Here is a 24,998-nt window from a genome sequence, read left to right as displayed (position 1 = left end):
AATGTAGAGTTTGACCCCAGTAACAACCATAGATGTATATAGTTGTGTGAATTGTAAATTAGAGCACCTGTAGCTATTATTTGTGCGACATGATACATAAACTATGTAAATAAATGTTCAGAAATTACATACAAATTCTAAAAAGGATATCCAGCTATAGCTAATCATTGTTCCGAAACAGTAACCTAAAGTAATCCTAACAGTGCAACTTCCACTGAATTATAATTTTCTCCGTTAAAAGTGAACTGAAATATTTTTGAAATAAATATTCAGTGCTATTTAATATACTAAATTTTAAGAAATGATCCATCTTGCATTGACAGTAGGGTGACCAGACAGCAAATGTGAAAAACAGGATAGGGTGGGTGGTAATAGGAACCTGTATAAGAAAAAGACCCCAAAATCGGGACTGTCCCTATAAAATCAGGACATCTGGTCACCCTAATTGGCAGCCTGGCAATTCATAACCAGGCAAGGTGAAAAAATGTTGATCCAAAAGCAATTTGATGTTGTTTTGCCAATAGCCTCTTTCCATGATGCTCAGGAGCAGTAAAGCTTTGAAGTATTCTCCCAACAAATTACAGACCATTACATATGACTGGAAATGATGTGACACTACTGAAATTTCCCAACAATTGAGAAAGGTCCGGGGGGGAGAGAACAGTAATGGGTCAAATTCTCCTCACACGTTCATTGTAAAACTGGAGTAACTCTGCTGAAATCAATAGAGCTGGTCAAAAATTGCACCAGTGTGAGAGCAGCTTTTCTCATCTGTTTGTTTTAAGAAGTTAACTTTGCGTCACTGGACAGATTTGTGTTTGTCTCTCTCTCTCTCTCTCTACATCTGGTGGTAATTATCTAATTCTGTTGGGTTTAGGATACTTTAAAAATAGATATTTGGTTTCCCACAATTCTGTTTCCCTTTCTGCCCTATCTCTTAGAGAAGGGACTGCTTGCCAGAAAAGAGAAGGGGGTTGGTGTAGGGTAAGGGAGTTTTGGTGATCAGAGACTACAACAGACTAGAATGTTTTAATTTGTATTTATGTTCATTCAAGAACCTAGAGGAGTTTTAAACATTCTTGTATCACTAATGGTCTTTAGCTCATAACTTTAACAGCATATTCTGTTGATTTTCCTCCTCTTTGTTGGTACAAATAGGTTATATTTCAGTTACTAAATCTCAGCATATTTTTCTGGACTCTCCACTTACTTTTATTCATTTAATTTTAAAATTATTGAACAAATTTTTTTTTTGCTGGAGACACTGACGTTTTACCACCTAAAATTGGCAGTGATCACCAGACCAGAAATGGAAATTGGCAGGTACCACTGGATGTACAGGAGTTCAAGGCCACACCAGTACCATCATGTGCCAGCATTGAGAGGCAATATTAGTCCTTTGGGGATTCAAGGTAAATAAAGGGTTGGGGTGAAATCTAAATGGAGAGTTCAAATACGGTAGCACAAACATGATTTGCAGTAGCTGTAACCTTTTCAAAAATGTTTTTCTATGTTTCTTAGTTAGGAGTCTGATTTTTCTCATGATTGCTTGAAATAAACTTTAATTTTAATCTGTTAGTGTTGGAAAGGCAGTAGCTTGCAATTTATAGATATCATTTTGTTAATTGTATTGCCAGCAATCATTTCAAAACTGTCCACAGCCAAGGCAGGATAGTATTGCTGTGTATGCAAACCCAGTAAGAAACTGATGTTGGTATAATTTATAGTCCATCAGTTGGCTTCCATGTCCAAAGAGAGAGCAATACATAATGCAGTGGGTCTCCTATCAAGTGCTTCTTTGAACAGTATTTCACCTAATAGCTCATTTTTCAGCAACAACTGTGTGTGTGTGTATCTCATGTTTTAAAGAAAGACTGAGGCCAAGATTTTCCAAAGTGATTAGAGATTCTGCATGTGTCAGATTTTGGGTGCCCAACTTGAGTCACTAAAATGGAGGCCTGATTTTCAGAGGGTGAGCACTTAGCTCACTTTTTGAAAATTACCTTTGAAGTGTCTCAGGTCAAACAACATGTAAGGTTATTTTGCCCAACCAGCCTCTTTCCTGGATGAAGCTGATCTATTTAATCCAGTTCAGAGATTTGAGCGCTACATTTGGAGAACATTCACCAAGTTTTCCACTTAGCCCCTTCCCTTATATAACCCGATGGCCTGGTTCTTTAGACCTTAAAATGCTCTTTCCATGGTAGGCTTAGTCTGTATGCTAGAAATGAGTGAATATTTTTATTGTCAAATTGTATATTCAAAAATATTGCTAAATTAGTCAGATGTATTATTTGGTTGATCACGTCTATTCTGCTCAGCTATGGAGGGTAGAGGGAGAACTTGGTACTGGTAATAATACTTTGCATTGTTAATGGCTCTTCATTATATTTCCTAAAAGTAGAAACAGTACCGTTGCATAACATCCCAAACAGAATTTAAAATACAATGGGCTGGCAATATTCTGAGGTACCTTTTCAGATCTCCACTTCAGCTAATGTCTGAGTCTGAGTCATCAGACTGACCTTTTTCTTGCTGGAGTCTTAGTTGTGAGCCTGCTACACAGATTCTGAGAGAATGGATTCGTAATGGCCAGGTATATAGAAGAATATCTGATGAGGACTGTTGTCCAAAGTCCCAAAGGGGAACCAATGGCTAAATCCATACAGAAATCTTCTAGCTATGTTCAAGGTGACAATTCTATGTACGGAATCATTTAAAAAACATTATGGACCATTAATGGTTTAGCTAGACTTCAACAGTTTTATCCGTAGTGCTTTATAGCACCAGAAAGTGGGCAAGTTCTGTCTAGTTCTAGATCTGAAGTGGCTCAAGACATTTGTTTGTGATTGCAAAGTCTCTGAGATGTGGTGATCTCTGATGTGTTCTATAGATGATGTGGCTAGTAAAAGCTCCTTTTCTTTGTCACAAACCCAGCGTTCATTACAAATGTGATCAATCTGTTTTATATACTGGTACTAAATTTCAAGAAGGCCTTGTTTCCATCAGAGAGATTTTTTCATCTGGATGTTTTTTCAGGTCAAACGTTGAAGAATATTAGAGGCAAATATCATGATTCACAAGTTCAATGCTTATCTTAGCCATCTTTTACGAAGCTTATGCACCTACAGGTATTTGTCTCTGTACTTTAGAAGAAGTAGCCAAAAGATTCTGTAAATCTTTACTCAACTACTTCAGAGCAAAATCCTTATTACACTGGTAGCTGTCAGACTACATCGTTAAAGGAAATCCACTTCAAGAACCAATGATCAATGCCATCCAGAAGCTGAGGTCTGTCCATGGACACTGGTTGAATTAGGAGGCTTGCTAAAATACAAACATAAGCGTGAGTTTGGGAGTGCTAGGACATTTCTGGGGCTTTTCAATGAAGAGTTGAAGGTGCAAGAGGTCCTGGGCGTAACCTGAACAAGCCAGAGGCTGAAAATGACATTTTAATGTGGGAAACTCAGTTTCTGATTGCTCTGATGTAAAGAAACCTGAATCTCTCCAGATGTGCTGTGCAGTAGAAAACTGAGAATAGTAACAGACCAACTACGCTGAAGAAGGCTGGAACAAGGATACCAATCTCTGTGCTAATGATTATTTAGTCACAGTGAAATGTTGCTACTTCCCTTGAAAGAGGAACAGAATCAGAACAATGGATTTTTTCATTTCAGAGCTGGTATAGGAATCTCTTGTTTTGGATTGCACTGAATAGTACACTGGAAAACACTCCCAACACTACTAACGTACAGTTTCTTCCTAGGGCAACCTTCCTTATCTCCTCTTTCAGTGTCAGTAATAGGTGGTGTTAGGAGAGCAAACTTTTTGTTTTCCTTTTGATCTTTTGCTTCTTTCACTAGATCTCTACATAAGCAACTATCTGCTTGGATCTTTAATCAATTAAATGCTACTTTATTGTCATCTTTCTTTAAAACTCTTTGTTTAAAGATTGGCACCCTTGTTTTAAAATGAACATTCTTGTGGAAATTCTTCCAGATGAATTGGGTTTTTGTTTGTTTTATGGTTGTTTTTCTCTTCCTAGATTTCTTCCTAAAAATATTGGGCTTTTTGGGCCTACTTTAAATAGGCATAAAGGCACGAGAAGGTGCACCCTCCCATCAGGATTTAAGATCGTTCCATAAGGATACAAGCTGTCTCATGAGCAGGGGGAAATTTGCAAAGCATCTGCCCATGCACACACCTTCACCTGTGTTGGTGCTACGACTGGCCAAAGGTCTTTATAGTGGTGGTTCATTTTCCTCTTATTCTGTATTTAGATAAGCTATTTCTCTAAAGACCCCTTAGTTCCAGATTGATACTGAAAAGCTGGATTTGGCTTCTGAATCTCAGATCCACTGGTCTGAAAATCTCTCTCCCCGCCGTGCCCCCCCCCTTTTAAAAAATTATATTTAAGTAGGATTGTTACTGGGGAGATTTCAGAGTAGCAGCCGTATTAGTCTGTATGCGCAAAAAGAAAAGGAGGACTTGTGGCACCTTAGAGACTAACATTTTCTGAGCACAAGCGTTTGTGAGCTACAGCTCACTTCATCGGCTGCATTAAGTGGAAAATACAGTGGGGAGATTTATATACACAGAGAACATGAAACAATGGGTGTTACCATACACACTGTAACGAGAGTGATCACTTAAGGTGACATATTACCAGCAGGAGAGTGGGAGGGGGGGACCTTTGTAGTGATAATCAAGGTGGGCCATTTCCAGCAGTTGACAAGAATGTCTGAGGAACAGTGGGGGGTGGAATAAACATGGGGAAATAGTTTTACTTTGTGTAATGACCCATCCACTCCCAGTCTTTATTCAAGCCTTACCTGCTCACTCGTGTTACAGTGTGTATGGTAACACCCCTTGTTTCATGTTCTCTGTGTATATAAATCTCCCCACTGTATTTTCCACTGCATGCATCCGATGAAGTGAGCTGTAGCTCATGAAAGCGTATGCTCAGATAAGTTTGTTAGTCTCTAAGGTGCCACAAGTCCTCCTTTTCTTTTTACTGGGGAGAGAGATTCTGTTTTTGTTTACTTCCTTGAAGTCAAGGAAGCGTCAACTGGAGAAGCGGTTGGTAGCTGTGGTTGAGATCCAGTGTGATTAAAAGTCTTATTCTGCTATTGATTCTTCTGGCATTGATGCATTGTGAGGTAAGTTACCACTTCCAGACTGGGGGATCTAAGATTCAAAAGTCAAATTTTACAGGTAAGAAACTAACCTTTGATTAAAACACAAACATTGCTAAAAATAGTTGTTCTCTTTTTTTCACAAGAAAACCCAGGAAACTCTAGTTCATGCAGGGTGAGATTTACAAAGGCCCCTAAGAAGTCAATGGGAGGTAGGTGCTAGCTCACGTGATCACGTTTGTAAATCCCACTGGGTATCTGTCTACCTCTTTAGATGCCTAAATACCTTTGTAAGTCTGGCCCTGTGTCTAATTTATTACACCTTTTGGCTCAGAGTTGTCTAGACAGAAGATGCTGGCTTGGCTAACCTAAAACTGAGAGATGACTAGTGTGCATGAGGAGATGGGTGGAGATCAGGGTGAGGGGAGAGATTAGAAAGAGGGACTATTCTAATAAAAAATATGAAATGGCAGACTGATTGCAAACCCTGGGTTTTGTGTATGCTGTTTGTGTGCAACCTAGACTGAGACTGATAACTTTTGCCAGTGGAGTGATTTTAGATGAATGAATTCTGCATGTAGATTAACACCTCCACGTACAAGAGTCCTTGGACAAAATTTGTGCTGCAAAGTGCTGGAACAAATCTGCAGGAGAAATTACTGCCAAAGTTATAGCAACAGAGCTCCAGACTATTTTTATCAAGGAAGATCTTTTAAAATACTGTAGTGATGCAATGATTAATAGGAGGTTGCATTTTTCAGAAATAACCGATAGTGAGTGGGAAAATATCCACCCTTATGGACCCAGTTAAGATTGTTCAAAGTAAATCCTCTCTTAAAGCACAAGTTGACCAACTTCCTTCTCTTCAGAGGTGGTGCAGCCTTGCTTTGAAATGCATTATCTCGTGGGCTGGAAAGAGTTCCTGTCTCTTCTGTTGACAAGAAATGAAGTTGTTGGACCTTCATCTCAGGCTGACCAAACTGGAACAAGAGAACTGCTCTTGTCCTATTGTCTCATGTGTCACAGTAGTTTTATGCTTGGTGTTATGTATCATTAGCAGCTTAGAATTGATGCATGTGGCATGGAATCCGTGTTTCATATTGTATAGATCATATTGCCTTAAAAGAGGCCATCTTCTGAATACTTATAAACTGAAGGACCATTTCACAGAACTGGAACTGCATCAAACTGATTTAATTTGGAAGAATGTACATTTGCCTTCACTATAGATTCATAGGTTTTTAAGGCCAGAAGGGGACCGTTAGGTCAGGGACAGTCTGACCCCTGCATAACACAGGCCAGAGTATTTAATCGAGTGATTCCTGCAGTGGAGGGAATTATTTTTCCCTATCAGAAACAGTATTTCTGGAATAAATCCAATGCAATCTGATGATAAAGCAGTGGTTCAAAAAAAGTGCTCTCTCGTTGTAGACTCTTCTTCACCATGCTGCATTGAAATTAAGGGCAGAGCAAAATCTTGACTTAATCAGATAGTTGTTTTTGTCTCCAATGCAGATTTGTTGCTTTCTGCAGTGAAACAAACAATTACCCCTGTTCAGTAGCAATGGGGCTGTAAGACCCCTGTTGTTAAGAGTATGCAGAAGGCCCAATTTCTCTTGGTTCCTCGCTAAGATACTTTAGAAAAAAAAGTCAGTGGTCTTAACTCTCAATTTAGATGTGTATTCTTTTATATCTAGCAGTTGATTGTTATTACTATTGTAGTTATTTACACAGCTCTAGAGGTGTACATGGGGGCTTACAGACAAATAAGAAATGATGGGTCTCTGCCTCATGGAGCTTACAACATAAGGGTCAGATTCTGACACCCTTTACTCATGTTGAGTACCAACAATCAGTGATGACTCCCTGATTCTCTGTCCCAGCCCCTGTGCAGGATAGAGTAGCCAGAAACTTCTGTTCTCATGGTCTCATTATACAGGAACGTGAGAATGTTCAATGAAATTGCAAGGTGGCAAACTCAAAACACATAAACGAAATACTTTTTCATATAATGTGTAATTAGGCTCTGGAACTCATTGCCACAAGAAGTCACTAAGGCCAGGAACTTAAGCAAGTTTCAAAAAGAGACTGGATATTTATATGAATACCAAGAATATCCAGAGTTAGCATCATTAATGATATCAAACGTTTTGACAGGAAAACCCTGGAGCACGAGATTTAATGTACAAGTCTAACTATAAGAGATCAGGATCAGAAATATGTGGAGGGCAGGTTATTCTACATCCGCCTACTGTAATGTTCTTACACTTTCTTCTGAAGCATCTGGTACTGGCTACAGTCAGAGACAGGAAGCTGGACTAGATGGACCTTGAGTCTGATCTAGTCTGGCAATTCCTATGTTCCTATACCTATTGTCTCCAAGGGACTATGAGTCCTCTATTTGCCTCTAACACACCACTCTGCCAGGGCAGAATCTTCCCCAAAGTATTTTTGTAGCTCCTTGACCTTCTTGAAATAATATGTCTGACACTCAGGCTGAGAAGGTTGGACACCACTGAACTAAACCGTGTTGGTTCTCCAAAGTAGTTAGTCCTTATTATGAGTTGGTTCCTTTTTAAGCTTGAAAAGTAGCAGCTAGAAAGGCTGCAATAGCAGCTTTTTATAAGCATACGTGTAAAGGAAAATGTTGATATGAAAAATATAGTACCTGCAGCAGAAGGTTAATCCTTAGTGCACTAGGACCCTTAGATAGTTTATAATGGTGTGCATGGGCAGTGCTCTTTCAAAATACAAAGGGGCCTAAGCTCTTCTTATTATAACATGCAATATTAGGGCCTGGTCCTGCAAAGATTTATGCACACGCTCAGTATTAATCGTATGAATAGCGACATTTGAGTTCACCATTAACTCAGCCTATTTTTCTGCAGTTCAGTCGCACGCCTTTTCTGTAGTACCTAAGCAAGGGTTTTGGCTTAGTGTATCAAGTTAAGTTTTATCATTTGTTCGCACAATTGAAATTGAGCGGGACAAGGTAAGAACGGAGCATAGGCCTTAACAGAGGCTTGCTTGTAATTTTTAAAAATTACAGTTCTAGGGCTAAGTGCTGATTGTCCCAAATAGAAAAGGTCAGAGGAGAAACATTCAACACACACTTTCAACATATCGTTATGGTGTTAAAGATTTTCCCTCACAATCCCCTTGTTGCCCCCAGATTATTGACTCCTGCTTTGGGAGATGTTCCAGCATATGCTTTTCTGATAATATCACATCAAATGCAGATGGTTACTGACTGGATGTTTATGGCTGGGAAAGGAGTCAAGAACATTTCATTTTGTCTATGACAGGGGTGGCCAACCTGAGCCTGAGAAGGAGCCAGAATTTACCAATGTACATTGCCAAAGAGCCACAGCAATACATCAGCAGCCCCCATCAGCTCCCCCCACTCCCAGCACCTCCCACCCACTGGCAGCCCTGCCAATCAGCGCCTCCCCCTCCCTCCCCGCACCTCCGTATCAGCTGTTTTGTGGTGTGCAGGAGGTACTCTAGTGGAGGTCCTTAGTGACTGAGACACAGTTGGCATTTTTCATGCTTGGGCATCAGTCAAAGCAGATGATACCTAGATACCGGGGAAATAAGAGAAAAATGTGAATAGCCTGATTGTCCTCTCAGATTGGTATGTGAATTGGGAGTAACTCCATTGTAATGAACACAGACTCTCACACATTATTGTATATAAGGTAACATTTTAAAATGTCACCCAATGCTTACCCCCTCCCCCAGATCCTTCCCACCCTGTTTTGTTGAAAAAGTAGCTAAGTGTCTGCCTTTTAACCCAGTGTTCAGCACAGTAGATATCCCAGCCTCTGTTGCCTATGCAGGGGCATCCATGGAAGCGAAACTTCATGAGTTTAGAATTGCTATAGCCTGTGCCAGGGTTATATAAATGGCTGGCAGCCCCCAATGCAGCATAATGAGGGAGCAAATAGTGCCTAGTGCTTCCTCTTTCCGGAGAGCTCGGCAGAACTACGTGGAGGGAAGGAATGAGGTGTGCAAGGGAGGAAAAACTGGAAAGTAACAAGAGTTAGAGAAAATTGCAAGAGAGGGCAGCAGATTGGTTCCCTGACTGATTGTTCCCTGAAATTCAGATTTTCCATCCCCATTTCTGATTGTTCTCCATTCCTGGGTTTTTGTTTCCTTATTTACACTTGTGTGCTATGATATCACTTCTTTATGCTTGAGTTATGCTGCGGCACTAGAAAAGCCTGGAAGGAAGTTTGAACTTCAGAAAACGAGCACTGCTTTCCTGCAGGTGAGATGTTGGCTGGCCAAGGAGCAGGCCAGCAGATATTATCCTGCTCACATCACTCTGGTCTCTGTCTGTCTGACTTTGAGAAGCCAGTATCTGTCTTACTCATCAAAACCCTGAAATCTGAGAGCTCAAGAGTTAGCCTCAATAGGTCCTTAGGACAAGGGTAAGCGCTGTGTGTCGTAAACTCACCCCTTTGTGCCCACTGTACGGCAGGCCCCATTGTCCCTTTTAGAGTTGTAATCTTGCCCCAAACTTACCTCAGCAGGGTGTGTTACGGACTGAGAATTGCTGTCTGAAAGTCCCTCCCCATTAATTCTGCATTTCCTTGCTTTTCTGGATTTAAATCGGGTACACCTTCACGGTGCTGAAAGAGATTTGGCCACACAACTGCCATTGGCATTAATGGGAATTGTGTGACTAAAGCTCTGCACATATTCAGTGGTCTGTATATAGTCTCCTCTCCTAGCTATTTATGGGTATATTGCTCATCACAGCTCAAAGAATAATTATATGAACAACCAGTATCATGGCTGGCTTTTTATGTGTAGGTTCATCCTTTACCAGTTTCCTGTGACAGATATTTTTCCAAGAGACTACAAAAGAATAGTCGGTTCCTGTTCTTTCCCCTCTATTTATTTTTGTCCCTTAGTTAGAAATATTCAGGGTGAGGGGTGTGTGTGTGTGTGTGTGTGTTTAATAGCATTCATTCCCTAGAGAATAATCTCAGTCCTTGTTTTAGCTGGCCTCCTTCTGAGAGTGTGTTAAATCTGTAGCCAGGATCACAAGCAGCTCTGGGCAAATCACTGGGCTGTTATTAACCTGCCTCCATGGCAACTTCTGCTCACAAGCCTGAGGACAAAAAATGTTTTTATTCTGCTGAGCTGCACAAAAGATTCTAGTGATGTTTTAGACAAAATGGCCATTGAAAGCCAGATGCATTGATGTGTATTTGTAATGCATGGTTTATATTTAAACTGTTTTACACTGCTGATTTGCTGGGGTGTATAGAGTGCTAAAAATTGCATGGTATTATCTGCGTGCAAAGTGAAGACAGAGCAGAATTTGTGCCAAATAGATTTTTTATTAAAAAGTTTTTAATAAACTTCCCAAATGATACTAAATACTACAACATTGTTTACAGGATACGCAGCTTCAGCAGCAGAATCTGTTATCAACTTACTCTGCTTATTTCATATTTATTTATAAAGTTTCCACTGCTTTTCAGTTGTATGGTAACTTGCTGCCTACTGATTCAGAAATATAGCAGAGCACAAGGCAAACTGCATCTAGAAAGTTTAAATTCTCCAGGCCAGATTCTCAGCTGCCTTAACCTGATTATAGTTCAGTAGACCAGCTGAAGTTCTGGACCTCCGTGTTTAATGGAAATATACTCCCAATACTAGGCTAGAAAGTTTGGTAAGAAAAAAATCCTTAATTTTGTCTGAACTAATAGTAGTACAGTAAAAGCTTTGTTATCCGGCATGTTGGGGGAATGGGGGGTGCCGGTTAGTCAAAAATTCCAGTTAACTAAGAGTTACATTAACCAATGGAATACCAATTTTCAAAGAATTAGAATACAATACAATAAATAAAGTATAAAATAGTATACAGGGACTCACCAATCCAGTAGTAGCACTGCACTGCAGAATAGTTGGTTTCTTGAAGCACTTAGGTGTATACAGGTAAAATTTTCTATACAGTAGTTTTTTATGACACTACATATCACTATGGGCAGCACATGGCATACACCAGTTCACTAAAAATACACTTAACGCTAAAGAGATACTGAACATAATTTAACCCTTCTTTGATTCCGAAGGCACTTCAGGATCTTGCGGTGCCTCAGGGTCATCATTATCAACATCAGTTATCACTGTAGATGTAGAAGGTGTAGGAGATTGGGCTGATCTCCTGTACTAACCCTATGACACACCCTGGAACCTGCTTTTTTGAATAAATCCCTGATATCAGCTTGCTTACTTGTCTTCTGCCTCTTTTGCATAAAAGTAGAGTGCAGAATGTGCAATTGCGTAACCCCCTGGGCAGTATACTCGTCCCAGTTACTAGACTGAAGATTTGTACTGGGAGATATCGGAAATGCCAGTTAATAGAGCTTTCTGGTTGATAAAGTGATGGAGAACGCAGCTTTTACTGTAACTGGTTTTGAAAGGCTTCTCCAAGTTGTATTTTGGTAGTCAAGGGTGTAAAAAACAAAATAGAAAAAAACCTCATACTGTCAGATTTCATTGATGTGAATGTAGGGTCTCCAAAAAGTACATTCTTTGTGTGTTACGGCAACACTGCAAACATTCTTTAACTGGGTCATATTAAAATGAGGATTTGGCGCGGTCTGGCAGTCTAACGCCTCAAACAGGTGGTGTGTATTCTGCAAAGCTGATACCCTTTGATAGGAACAGCTGTGTATAAACTCCATTGTAAAAGTTGTTGACTGAACATGTGTGTACAGGCGCGCATACTGCCATGTCTAGCATGGAAATATGCCATTGACAGTATTTCCTTGTTTAAAGCTAGGGCTGGAGGTGTCTGTTTGCCCAAGGACCAAGGAGAGTATGTATCCCAGTTATCCAATTGGCCTAGAGTTAAAGGGTTGGTGGTTGCTGGGGCTCTGTTTTGTCTAATGTCTGGCTCGAAATGGCACTGTAGCTTTACAGACTTGATCAAGTGGGATCTTGGCAGTGATCTGCCCTTGACATGGTGAAGGCCACCAGAAGGACGGTGCTGCCTTTTCTCTTGTGGAGTAGAGTGCTGTAGGAGGCCTGAGCCATAAACACTGTTGTCTACTGTAAACAAGAATTTGAAAGCTTTGGGGCATCCACTGCTGGCAGTTTGAATACAAGGGGCTGTTGATGAAATGGTGTGATCTGCCTGAATGAGCGATCAAAAGAGATCACCCCTCAAGTCCAGTGTATTTATTACTGTGTGGCAAACTAGGCTGCACAGCATGGGGTGCCCAGTCTACTGGAATGACCTAGATTTGGGAGTAACCTTTAGCCCAGGTTCTATGTGGATTTAAGGGTTTTGCCAAGTTATTCTTCAGAACTATTTGCCTTTTGACCCACAGAGCAGCTTTGATGTTGACTCTGAAGGAGGCCAGACATCCTACCCTCCAGCATGAAAGAAGATTTTATAATAGCAACAGGTTAAGAGGAGAAATCAGACTTATGCAGAGCTAGAATGATAAAATGAGAGGGGCTGCGGTGCCTGGGTTCTGCAGTTAAACACCCAAGAATGCTGTTTGGACAATGAAAAGGACTTGCTTTGCAAATTTGCCATATCACCCTGCAAGATCTGTCATTCTGAAGTTTGCTTTAGCTTTGGACCTCAGTGATATGAGATGTAGTGTGGTTGTTATGTTTCAGAGTAGCAGCCATGTTAGTCTGTATCCTCAAAAAGAAAAGGCGGACTTGTGGCACCTTAGAGACTAACAAATTTATTTGAGCATAAGCTTTCACAAAAGCTTATGCTCAGATAAACTTGTTAGTCTCTAAGGTGCCACAAGTCCGCCTTTTCTTTTTGTGGTTGTTATATTTCTTCCCGTTGAGCTTTCTTTATGCTTCCTTTCCTTCCCGCCATCCCATCAGGCTAAGCAGTACATCAAGCTGTCTGTATTCGTTTTGTGGCATTCGAAGCACGAAGAGAGTTCCTTACTGAATGGATTCCAGCTGTGGACTTGACTGTAAAAGCTTCCCCAGCTGGCTTCTATATAATTAAATCTTGTATGCATTTACTGAAGTGGCATTTCATAAGACATCTAAGTAGCAATAGATGTTTAAGCATGACAGGGGCATTTGGTAAGAGATCTTTAAAACAAAGAGTCTTACATTGATAAAACGATTAGAGGGTTTTCTGTCATTGTACGCACATTATTTCCTAATGCCCCCTGGACGAGCCTGTTGCAAAACTCATTTGTTACTTGGAAGATTGGGATGTTAGGAAAAAAAACCCTACTTTCTTTAGTAGGCCTAGATCTGCTGATCTTTTCTTGGAGTTTGAGACAGAAGTAATGATGTAGGCACCACCCAATTGTCTCCATAAATTTTAAATGGTTAATGATTCATTTTGTACCATATATTGGAAGAAACAGGCTGTTTCTGTTACATTCAACACTGGTAGTTCCATTGAGTAATATCCTAATGGTTTATACTTTGCACAATTGTATGAAACATACACTAATGATGAATGCTTAGCCAGTGTAATGCTCTCACCCTGAAGCAATGAAGCAATGGACTGGTATAGATTGCCATTACCATTATAACACACATAGCTCTGTTTGTTTCCAATTCACATTACTCAGTCTTGCAAGCAAATGGATTTTCAGGCAGTGCCATCAGGAGGAATCCGATAGTTGCAACTGCATTTACCTTATCACAATGTCTCTGATCCTGAGTTGGTATAACTGTAGCCTTCATCCAGCTGAGACAGAACATCCAGTATTTTTCTTTTAAATTGGAGACAAAACTATGCTTTCTGAATAGTACAGTTTAGACCTCAATATTCCTTTTGAAAAGGAAACGTCAGTCTTAATTTATTTGCCAAACATTCACTTTAATATTTCCTCTTTCTATTTAAATATATATTTTGTCCTTTTAAAACTGATTCTCTTATTCCAAATATTCTCCTTTTTGCCACTTCTCAGCCCCATTGGCTTTTAGGTAGCTAAACTGGTTTATAAAATAGTTTTTATATCATTTTGTTTTTAGGACATATATTAACCTTTCATAAAAACACAGTCCTTAGACAAAATGTGCAGTAGCTGGATTTTGAAGACCATGAAGCATTGAACTCCTTCATTCAGTAGAAGTATAAAATACATTTTCATCTTTCCCAAATGCTTCCCCATGTTGTGTGTTCACTTCCTTGACGTGCTTAAAGAGCATGGCAGTAGTGTAACTGACGCCTCCTATTGTTGTTACAAATAGTTTTTAAATGCAGTGTATTATCTGAGAGCAGTCATATCAGAGGGACTCACTTAGCTAAATGGATTTTTGTTTTTCGGTTGATGCTCTAACTCATCAATGACCTCTTCTTGATCTTGCAAAGACATGAGAATTCAACCCATTTCCACTTGTGTGTTTTGAGTTCACACAGACAAAGCTGAAGGTCATTGCTCTAGAGCAGGAATTGTCGTCATCTTGCATCATCTGTTAGCTTTCCACATATCACTTTGCCAATTTTTTTTTTTTAAATTTGAGCCAGCCCCCACTGGTTGTACTAAATGAAAAGTGAATGTTCTTCTCCTCATAATTTGCTGTTGTGCTTAATAATGTTTCCTTTGTTTCATCTTTTCTGCTTAGGTTGCTTTGAATGTTGCATTAAGTGCCTGGGAGGAGTTCCATATGCTTCACTTGTGGCAACCATTCTCTGCTTTTCTGGGGTAGCATTGTTTTGTGGCTGTGGTCATGTGGCTCTCACTGGAACCGTATCTATCCTTGAACAACACTTCTCCACAAACTCCAGTGACCATGCTTTGCTGAGTGAAGTGTAAGTATGCACCTCTTCCATTACTTCATGGAAGAATTCCAGCAAAACACCGCATAAACAAACACAACTGAAATTAGAGATGGATCCAAACGCAAATGCCAAACTCAGAGGCTTAGGCTCTTTTCTCTAAATAATATACACACAGGGCAAAATGTCTAGTGTTATCGCTTCCATGCACAAAGATTCAGCATATAATTTCAGCCTGAATGACTTCTTTTGTTAGACAAAACAGGAAGAACAGGTGAAAAGTCCTAATGAGAGCACAGTTTGTCTCCTCTGTAACAGCTGGATCTGAATCAAATACAAAATGTCAGCTGTTTCCAGCTGATGGGAGGGCCCTAAAAATGTAAAGGACCAGAATGTTAGGAAACCAAATCATCACTGGTGCAGAGCTATGTGCATCATCTCTAGTAACTGATTATGGGGAAGGCAAATTGTATGCAAACAAGAGTGACACTCACTCCTGTGAAGTGAGTCAGCCAGCTGTGCTGGGACACCTTTGATGCTCTCTTTCATTCTGCACATGCTATAGAGCTGCACCAGTCAGAGGCACAGTGCAGGACTGAGCCATGTAGAATTTCAACTACACGAGCAATGCTCCAAGACCCATGATCAATAATAGGGCAGGAGCAGACTGTGAGGCGGGAAGTGCACTACTGTGCTCAGAATGCCCAAGAGCTTTGATTTGGGGCTGGAGAATCCTACTAGCAGTGGGATCATGTCCTGTGTTTCCTGGGCTAGCAAGGGATGGGAGCACTTCATACTCAGCTGTTGGAAGTGGGCAGGAAGAGCCCTTGTAACTATGCTTAGCTGCCCTCTTCTGCCAAGCCATTTCTTCTAGCCCACAGCACGAGGCCATTGGTGTAGGGGGATTAAGAGGTGTGTTGGGTAGGATCCTGGTATGCTCCCCTGGTCATTTTTTACTTTAGGGCACATGGACTCTCGAAATTTCCCTGTCGTCTTTCCCCCTCTTCTTGACAGCTCTGCCTGTACTTCATTTTATGAGCTACTTCTGGATCCCATTTATCGAGAAATAAAGCTTTTCTCCTCCAATCTTGTTCACCCAGCCCTTGATTGTCTGGTGACCATTTACCCTAGGTCAGGAGCTTATCTAATAGTATCTAAAAACCCTTTGACAAGGTGCTAGTATTCTATGCATGCTATATACATGTATCCGCATTTGGTCCACAATCCACAGATTTGCAGGGCTCTACAAATGCAGCAGAACCATAGCTTGTATGGCAATGGCATGTAGCATCACTAGCTGAGCTTCAGCAACCGAGAGTGTAACAAAGCCGTATGTGCAAAGTAATGGGGTTCATTTGTTTAACTGAGGAGGAAATTCAAACGATAGGGAGCAAGCTTTGCAAGAACTCTTGATAGCAGCACATGGGAGAGAGCTGTTGTGACCAAGTACCTATCATCAACCCAACATCAGCAACCATGGTTACAGTGGCACTGTATCAGGGAAATGAGCAATTGGTACTTGAATTACTATGGACGCAGGCTGTGTGGAAGCCTAAGGAGAAATGCCAAGAGTTAATGGAAATAGATAAATTTAGTTGGAGGGGTTTAAAATTACCTGCAGATATTTTTTAGTAGGTTAGTACTTCTGGCTTGTATTTTTAATCATACTTGATATTCTTGTACCTTTGCTATGAAACTATGGACTCACTCCTGCACTGAAGGGTTTGTTAATTTTAACAGCGATGCTCATATGCATGTTTTCAGGAAAATATCACATCATTTTCATGCACTGTAAAATATGTATGTAGATGTATTTGGGTAGGGGGTGTAAGAAAGGTGTGAATTTTGGAGCTGATGATGCTGTCTCCTTACAGGCAACATGGCCCTTAGGAGTGAGCACAGAGCTAGGTGGCCAGAATATCCTAATTCTCTTCAAGCCTTTGCCACTTCAAGCATTTTGCTCCTACATATATACCAAAGCGCAAACATTTAGTTAAGGGTCACAACGCTCTATGAAGTATAGAAATATCTCCATTTTGCAGGCATGGAACTGAGGCTCAAAGATCATGACTATCCTAAAGTCATACACCCAGTCAGTGTAAGAAGCAAGATTAAAACCCAAATCTCTTGACTCCCAGGCAGGCCCTAGACCGTTGTCCCTCTGGTGCACATCAGTTTCCCATGTCAGTTTCCACATCTGTAAAATGAGCATCGCAAGGCTGGGTCACACACCCCTGACCCAATTCTTTAAACAGATCCACAATATTTGAATAGATATTTGGCAGAATGAATTTGCTCATCCTTAATATAATCAGGTAAGACTGCTTTGGTTTAATGTGACTTCAAGTCTGACTAACTTATTTCCTCTTCCATTTTAGCATACAGCTAATGCAGTATGTAATCTATGGCATTGCATCATTTTTTTTCTTATATGGAATAATCCTTTTGGCGGAAGGCTTTTATACAACAAGTGCTGTGAAGGAGCTACATGGTGAGTTCAAAACAACAGCCTGTGGCCGATGCATCAGTGGAATGGTGAGTACAGTACTGCTGCCATCACCCTGCTATCCAAAGTAAGAATAGTAACTGCCTTTAATATTTTCTTCACATTAGCGAAGATCTTTGATCTGGCTGTTTGACTCTTATGCTGTTGCACCACAATGTTTTTGCCCAGTTAAACTTTTCATACTCCACAAAGAGAGAAGTACTCAGAATTGTGCACTGAGACCCATCTTCTCTTTGCACTTTGGGAAAGCTCAGAGGGATCCAAACTTTGCAGAATGAGCTATTTAGGTATTTACGTGTTCTAAACTCAACTTCATGGTTGTAGATTGTACATTTTGTAATGCTCAACCCAGGTGATGAGTAAATTTGGGCCTTAAACAGTCGTGATACTTGGAGTTGGCATTAGAGCAGTAGTCTCCAGACTGTGGGGCGTGCTTCCCTAGGGGGGCACGGAAGAATGTTCAGGGACATACAGGGGGGCCTGCCCTCATGTGGGGTAGGGAGGGAGCGCCACCCCACTCTGCCCTCAGCCCCAGCTGCAGCTTTGGATCGCAGCTCCAGCCTCGGCTCCCTGCACTGGCCCTGGCTCTAGCTCCACTCCTGGCTGCAGCCCTGCTCCCAGGGGGCCTGGACAGGTTCCTTTACAGGTAAGGAGGAGCACAACAGAAGAAGTTTAGGAACTACGGCATTAGAGACTTAGAGTAAGGACTACAAAACTCTTTGAGAGTAGTTTATGCAGGATTATTTTAAAAAATAGTAAATCTTTAAATTTCTATAGCGCATTCCACCTGAGGGCCACAAAGTCCTTCAAATATCAACGAATCAAGCTTCACAACACCCTTGGAAGCTAGACAAGTATTACTGTCTCATTTTTACAGATGAGAAACCAAGGCATAGAGAGAAAGTAACTGACTCAAGATTGCACGAGGAGTCTTCAATACAGATGAAATATTTAAAACCTTTAAAAAGTTCCAAATAGTTTTTCCATTAGTACACTTAAAAAATAAACTAAAACTTAAAATTCTTGCCCACAGCTTCCTCATGGTTTAGGAACAGAAACACAATGTTTTTGAGATAGGATTTCAAAGCTGTCTCTGAAATTTTGAATTTAAAGCTGATACTTATGAAGAAAGCAAAGGAATATGGCTGGGATCACCCAGGAGGAAGTGTGGGTGAAAAGTGAAGAGGCTTTTGGTGTAATTTATATTACATTTTAATAATTAAAACATATTGCCTATAAATGTAGAGTTTTTTCAGCCAAGAAAGGGAATAGCACGTTTGTATTGAACAAAGAGTAAATTTTCAACTGTATTATTTAATACACTTTTCAAAAAGCTAATATTAAATTAAGTCAGTTAGGTAATTTTTAATTTTTGAAGCATTTTATTTTCTGGCAAGTGTGACATTAAAGATGACAACTGAGTTATATCGAAGGCTTCATTTTCCAAAGGTCAAAAATGCCTATACATTTGCACATCTCACTTTGAGTGCATAATTACTTGCGCAAGTTAGTTAACTGCAATCAAAAAAGTGACTATTCAGTTCCTTATGCATATACCTATGTTGCATGCAACTGTGATAAATGCCTGTTCAAACGTAGTTTTCCCTGACTTTCTGAAAAATCTGACCACTTTTACTGCAGCAGTAGAGGTAGAAATTGCAACAAATATGCTGCATGAACCATCATAAAATGTGGGAATTTAGAAGTGACAAGTAGTAATAAGAGTTCTAAGAAGATGTTACACAGACATTTCCCTTTCTATGTTCAATTAGTAACATTACAGATCTAGGCAATCACAATTTGTATGTAATTGTTGCCAGTGCAGCCAGTTCCCTCTTCCCATTCTGCTGATTCAGTTCTAGCAAATATATTAGATTTCCAAGCTTCCTGAATGATTGTTGGATGCCAGTGCTATAAAGAGGAGTCATATCAGATCATCAGTAAGGTTGCATTTTTGCTGGCCATCATAGGAGTCAGGGATTCCATAATATTTATGTTGTAAAAAAACCAACCTGCCAGCCCCCCTTTTGTCCCGTCCCCCCCCAACCATCATATCCTTACTGAAGTCAATGGGAATACTTCTGGAGTGAAGTACTGTTTAGTATGAATGAAGAGTCTGGCCCTATAGAAATAAACATCCATGACCTTTAGGCCTTATGCAAGCACCTGCCTTCCCCCTGACTTCTCTGCTTCTCTGTTCCACTGCAAAATCCATCCCACCAATGAACCCTGGGTTATCTACAATATCTCTTTGCCTTGGTCCCATGCTGCTTAGTGTCTCTGGACAAGTGTCCATGACCATGTGGACTTTCTCCACTACAAATTTGCTCTGTCTTTCAGCTCTCCCATCTGCCTGACTAAGGAATACTCTTCTCCCTCAGTGACTCCCCCTCAACCCCAACCCTCCCTCCTCTCCATGCAGGATCTTAACTTTCTTTTGGATCACTCTTTTTTCCTCATTGAACTAACCCATACAACCACTCAGACACTATTGTCCTTCAGATCCATTTCTACAATGATGCTCATGGAGAACTGCCCCCGACAATGGCTAGGTAGAGGGCTGTAGAGATTCTGATAGCTATTTTATTTATATTTTGTAGTTTAAAAAAAACACCTCTTTGATTTGGAAGCATTGAATGGTGCACATAGCTGGTCTGTATACCCACAGGTTACCATCACTCTTAGCTTTGTCTTCCTTCCCAAGGCCCTCCATTTGTTTGTCACACCCTCTTGATTGCCTTGTCTCACACTAGACTGTGAGCTCTTCAGGCCAGGAACTGTCTTTCTATACTATTTGTACAGTGGCTAACGCTACTGGTCCCAAGTCCCAACTGGAAGACCAGGGCACTACTGAAATACTACAGCTAATGTGGATGACTGTGATAGTAAATAGTCTGGAACCAGTTTCACTGATGTTGAGTTCTGCCAAGTTAAACACTGAGCTGCACAGGAGGCCAATACAACTGGAGAGGCCAAAGTAGTTACATTTCAGGAACAGCTTTAATTCCTCCAAGGCTGATGAGGTTGAGGTAGGCTGGGTTTACAAAGGTCTGGCCTGGCATCACAATCTCACATCTATTTATGGTCATTGCTATAAAAGCACAGTTTGGTTATATGCTAAAATGGGAAAAAAGGTAATGTTATGTACAAAACAATACCCATGTGGGATTCTCCCCTGGGGTCCTGAGATACCTTGCCACTAGCGTGAAACAATCTTGTTTATGCCTACTGCGGTTCGGCTTCCTGAAACCAACAGCCTCTGTCCACCAAGCACTTACTTCCAGGTCTTACCGCAGACCTTGCCCTCCTTGTGCAGGTTAGTGCTAAGTACACACCAAACCCTGAGTCCTCCAGCCACTCACGGTAATTACCAGGTAAGCTGTCCCCAAAGAGGCAGTATACCCACGGAGGGGTACAATTCATGATCAGGTCTTTTATAACAAACCAGCACTAGAATCTTCTTACCATGAATACAAATATGTTTATTTACAAAGATTAAGATTAAGAGATAGTGAGCAAGAATAATGAAAACAAGTTCTATATAAGACAAATGGTATAACACTTCTTACAGTCTAAACTTAACTGTAACAGGCTAAAATCCATCTAAAGCAGTTTCTCACGTAAAGCAACCTCTCATCGTCACTAGCCCACATGGCCAGGATACAACTTTCATGAATGCAAAAAGCACAGTCCTATTAGCTTCCTCAGTGAAGGATGACAAAATGTCCTTTTGCTTCTTATATTCCCCCAAACTCATTGTTTTCTCCTCCAAAGACAGGATGATCCCTGTGGTTTCTTTCCAGGGATGCTGGCTCTAAGGTGTCTTCCCATGCTCCTGTTTGTTTCATGTCCCACGGTGACCTGTTTTTCCTGTTGACTTTCACAGGGGGTTCCATTGCGTTGGCTTTACAATGCTTAATCTACATAGGAATCTAGGCAAACATCTGAAAATATGTCCCTTTGTCTGGCAAAAACAGTTTTTCACCTCTGCTAGTGACACCTTAATACAAACTGGAAGGATGTATTTTCAGTACCTAGATATAATGTTTACAATATAATCATACATATGTTTCAGTGAAGTTAGAGATACAGGACTAGTGCTTTCTAAATGTATTATTGCTATGTATCATGGTAGTGCACAAAGGTCTCAACCAGAACCAGGGCTTCACTGGGCTAGACACTAAATATACACAGAAATAAAAAACAACCCCCCCCCAAACAAAACAAAACAGTTCCTACCCTGCAGAGTTCACCACCTAAATAGACAACAAAGAAAATGTGAGAAAAGAAACATTACTTTCCTCTTTTACACATGGGGAACTGAGGCACAGAGATTGTGATTTGCCCAAAGTCATGCAGGAAGTCTGCGGTAGATTGTGGAACTGAATCAGATCTCCAGAAGCCTGGACCAGGGTGTTAACTACACCTCTCTAATGATGCTCTCTAAAACAAAATTCAGTGTGGCAAACAATTCAGAACATAAAATTAGGGGCCTTTCCAAAGCCAAAATCAAGTGTAGTATCTGTTTAATATCTCAGACATCCTCTACAAGGATATTCTACCCTGCAAGAGGAGGGATTATAGATTTTTCATCTCATGTCTTTGATCTTTTGTCACGTTAATTTAAAACATTTTTAAAACAGCTTGTTTTAGTTGATATGCCCCTGCTAGCTGTTTCTGATGTCTCATTTTAGGAACCCAGATTAATTTTTTGGGAGACAAAAACGGGTTTCCTTACATTTATGTTCAGAATTGATCCCACTATATCTCCAGAGAGACATGCATGATTTGATCCCCCTGTATAGTATACAGCTGGCAAGAATTAGAGAATTTCTTATATGTCTGGTATATAATTATTTTTTTAAAATCTGTTAAATTTGATTTGTTGGCATTTACTAGTTTTAACTTCTAAACTGAACAGGCATTCTGATTTTAAATTCTTCTAACCGTGATTAATAAACTGCTCTTTCAGAAGACCAAGCTGTTTACTCAAGCAGACAGATTAAAAATGGAGCATTTGAGTCTTACTTTTTCACTATTGCCTTTGAGCCAAGTATTTGTTTAAAGAAAACAGAAGGAAGAAATGAAATGCTGGCCTGGTCAATTTTCTACTGCCCAAAAGATCCTATTTACAACGGAAAAATTGTATGGCAACTGGCTTCTAATGTTTAACTTCCTGAAAATGACTTGTAGGAGCTTATTTAAAAGACAGATACCCCTCCTCCAAGATAGAGCATATTCATTCTGTTCCCTTCAGAGAATTAAACTTGAAATGTGTGTTTTCTCTGCCTAGTTTGTTTTCCTCACATATGTGCTTGGAGTGGCCTGGCTTGGGGTCTTTGGCTTTTCTGCTGTGCCTGTCTTTATGTTCTATAACATATGGTCAACTTGTGAAGTCATCAAATCACTCCAGACAAATATGACAGCTTCAGGGGACCAGATCTGCGTGGATGTCAGGCAATATGGTACTTATTTTAATCCTGATTAAATTCTTTATCCTCTTTCCTTGTCTTGTCTTCAGTTGGTTTGTCTGTCTTATTAGATGAACCAAAAAGCAGAGTATGGTATCGCTGAAAATGCCATTACTTTTCCAATTCATGCAGTTCACACTAACCTATTTCCAGATGCATTCAGTTTAACTGAACAGGCAAGTCCTGTATCTCAAGTGATTTTGTAGCTGTTACCCATATTATTATATCAGGTTTAAATATAAAACAATCTCAAAATAAAATGCTTAGGAACAAAGTGGGTAGAAATTGATATTTTTTTAAAATATCAAAAACATTGAATTTATATTTATTTTCTTTTAAACAGATTTTTAAAATTTGAAATTATGATTAACTATTTTAAGGCCTAAACTTACAATAATCTATTAAAAGAATTTAAATTATAAAATGCTGCAACAATGAGCGGTCCTCAAATTAATTAATTATTGGAAGGGTGCTGCTTTTTTATACAGAATCAGGCAGAAAATATTTCACTTTCAAGGTCAACTCAAGCTTGAAAATGTTACATTAAAATAATACATTAAGTAAACATCGGTATTATTTTCAGCCTCTACCATGGAGTGATGGTAAGTCCAGTTTGTTGTGCAGAAAAGCTTTTGGCTTAACTATTTTCGGTTTCAGTTTAGCTAGCAGGTTCAGAGAGAATATTCTCTTCTTTTGGACTAGTTCATTCAAACTTGGCAAACCCACTGGTAGTTGAAAGCAGGTAAACTTGTTTTCCTCTTCCAATCTATGGATAAAAACAAGGTGGTAGAGGATGAGATCTTCTAACTCTACAAACGTGAAGGACATGGGGCCAGATTTTCAAAAGGTATTTAAGACACGTGAAGATGCAGATAGGCACCTAACTTGCTATGGCACTTTCAAAAATTCCTCTAGACACCTAACTCTCATTGAAAACTATGAGAGGTAGGTGCCTCATGGGATGTTCAAGAGCCCCTAAGCAATTTAAGCACCTCACTCTCATTTATTTAAATGAGAGTGAGGTGCCTCGTGCAATTTTCAAAAGTGCTGTGGCAGGTTAGGTGCATATCTGCATCTTTAAGCACCTAAATACCTTTGACAGTCTGGCGCATTGTGACCAGATACAGTCTGTCAATTCAATAACTAAAATGAATGACCTTAATAACTCATTTTTAATTGCAAAGTGTTTTGATAAGCTTGTTTATTGAATGGATCCAGCAATTTAATTTTATTTAACTAGTAAAAAAAAATTTAATTGTTTTTGTACATTTAATTGAGTTCCAATTTCCATCCAAATGCAATTTGACAAAAATTCAGAATAAAATTTTATCCAGTGTAAATGTGCAAGACTCCAAATATGCACATTAGAATTGAACAATTACATTCAGTACATATGTCTTTGTCTAAGGAATCATCAGTACCCCACCACAGTATTTACTTGGGTTGTTGCTGTGTATTTTGGAATTGCAAAGCAGAACTAAAAGTGGTTATGGAGTAAATCCTGTGAAGCTTTTTCTGCAGCTGTACCAATTTAACATAAATTCATGTTCAGACGATCTGCCCTTGCCACAATCACTAACTCTAACCAGCAGAGTTTGAACTGCTTTAATAGTGTTAAACTCTTCTTTAAATTGTATTGTGAAGACAGACATTAATATATTTTAACATGATCAGCTGCAGTTTAAAACTAACATGGCCAGGCCTACAAAATGAATTGAAAAACATGCTTGCAATATATTTTAAATGACAGATATTTACCTGTATTTAAGATTTACATCTGTTATGGGCCTAAAAGTTTAAACATTTAGTAGCTTCCAGATCTCATTTACTTTAAAAACCAACAAGATAAGTAAATAAATCATCTTGTGCATTATGGGGGTGAAAGGTGTCTGGAAGCACTGGATTTATACGTACCAGGGTTCACCTAAAATGTTTTCTACCCAGTGGAAATGAATCAAGAAACACTGTATTTTTGTAATTCTTCCCTACCACCAGCTACACCAAAATACAAACATCCTGTTGGGTAGGCCTCAGTCCTGAAGCCTTTCTCAAGTGGTGTTTTGGCCTAGTAAGGACTTCAGTATTGAGCCCAATTCTGAAAGCTGCCAAGTACCTTTTGAGGTGCAACTTGCCCCCCATAATCGGGG

The 24,998-nt window shown here is 39.9% G+C and overlaps 1 protein-coding gene across 12 annotated transcripts in view; it reads left to right on the top strand.

The window, feature by feature from the left end:
- GPM6B (glycoprotein M6B) overlaps positions 1 to 24,998 on the top strand; it is a 132,347-nt gene that overhangs the window by 102,055 nt on the left and 5,294 nt on the right. For 6 of the 12 annotated variants that reach the window (XM_075131352.1, XM_048861130.2, XM_048861094.2 and 3 more), the window contains 4 exons: positions 1,293 to 1,412; positions 14,721 to 14,907; positions 17,253 to 17,409; positions 22,674 to 22,845. In XM_075131352.1, coding sequence (XP_074987453.1) covers positions 1,293 to 1,412; positions 14,721 to 14,907; positions 17,253 to 17,409; positions 22,674 to 22,845 — 636 coding nt within the window. The remainder of the gene's footprint in view (positions 1 to 1,292; positions 1,413 to 14,720; positions 14,908 to 17,252; positions 17,410 to 22,673; positions 22,846 to 24,998) is intronic. The other 6 variants (XM_048861193.2, XM_048861182.2, XM_048861174.2 and 3 more) reach the window with 1 other exon arrangement.

This window comes from Caretta caretta, chromosome 1, assembly GCF_965140235.1.
Source record: "Caretta caretta isolate rCarCar2 chromosome 1, rCarCar1.hap1, whole genome shotgun sequence".
Taxonomy (NCBI): domain Eukaryota; kingdom Metazoa; phylum Chordata; order Testudines; family Cheloniidae; genus Caretta; species Caretta caretta.
The sequence above is the reverse complement of the archived record's forward strand: the minus strand, read 5'-3'. Positions and strand labels throughout refer to the sequence as shown.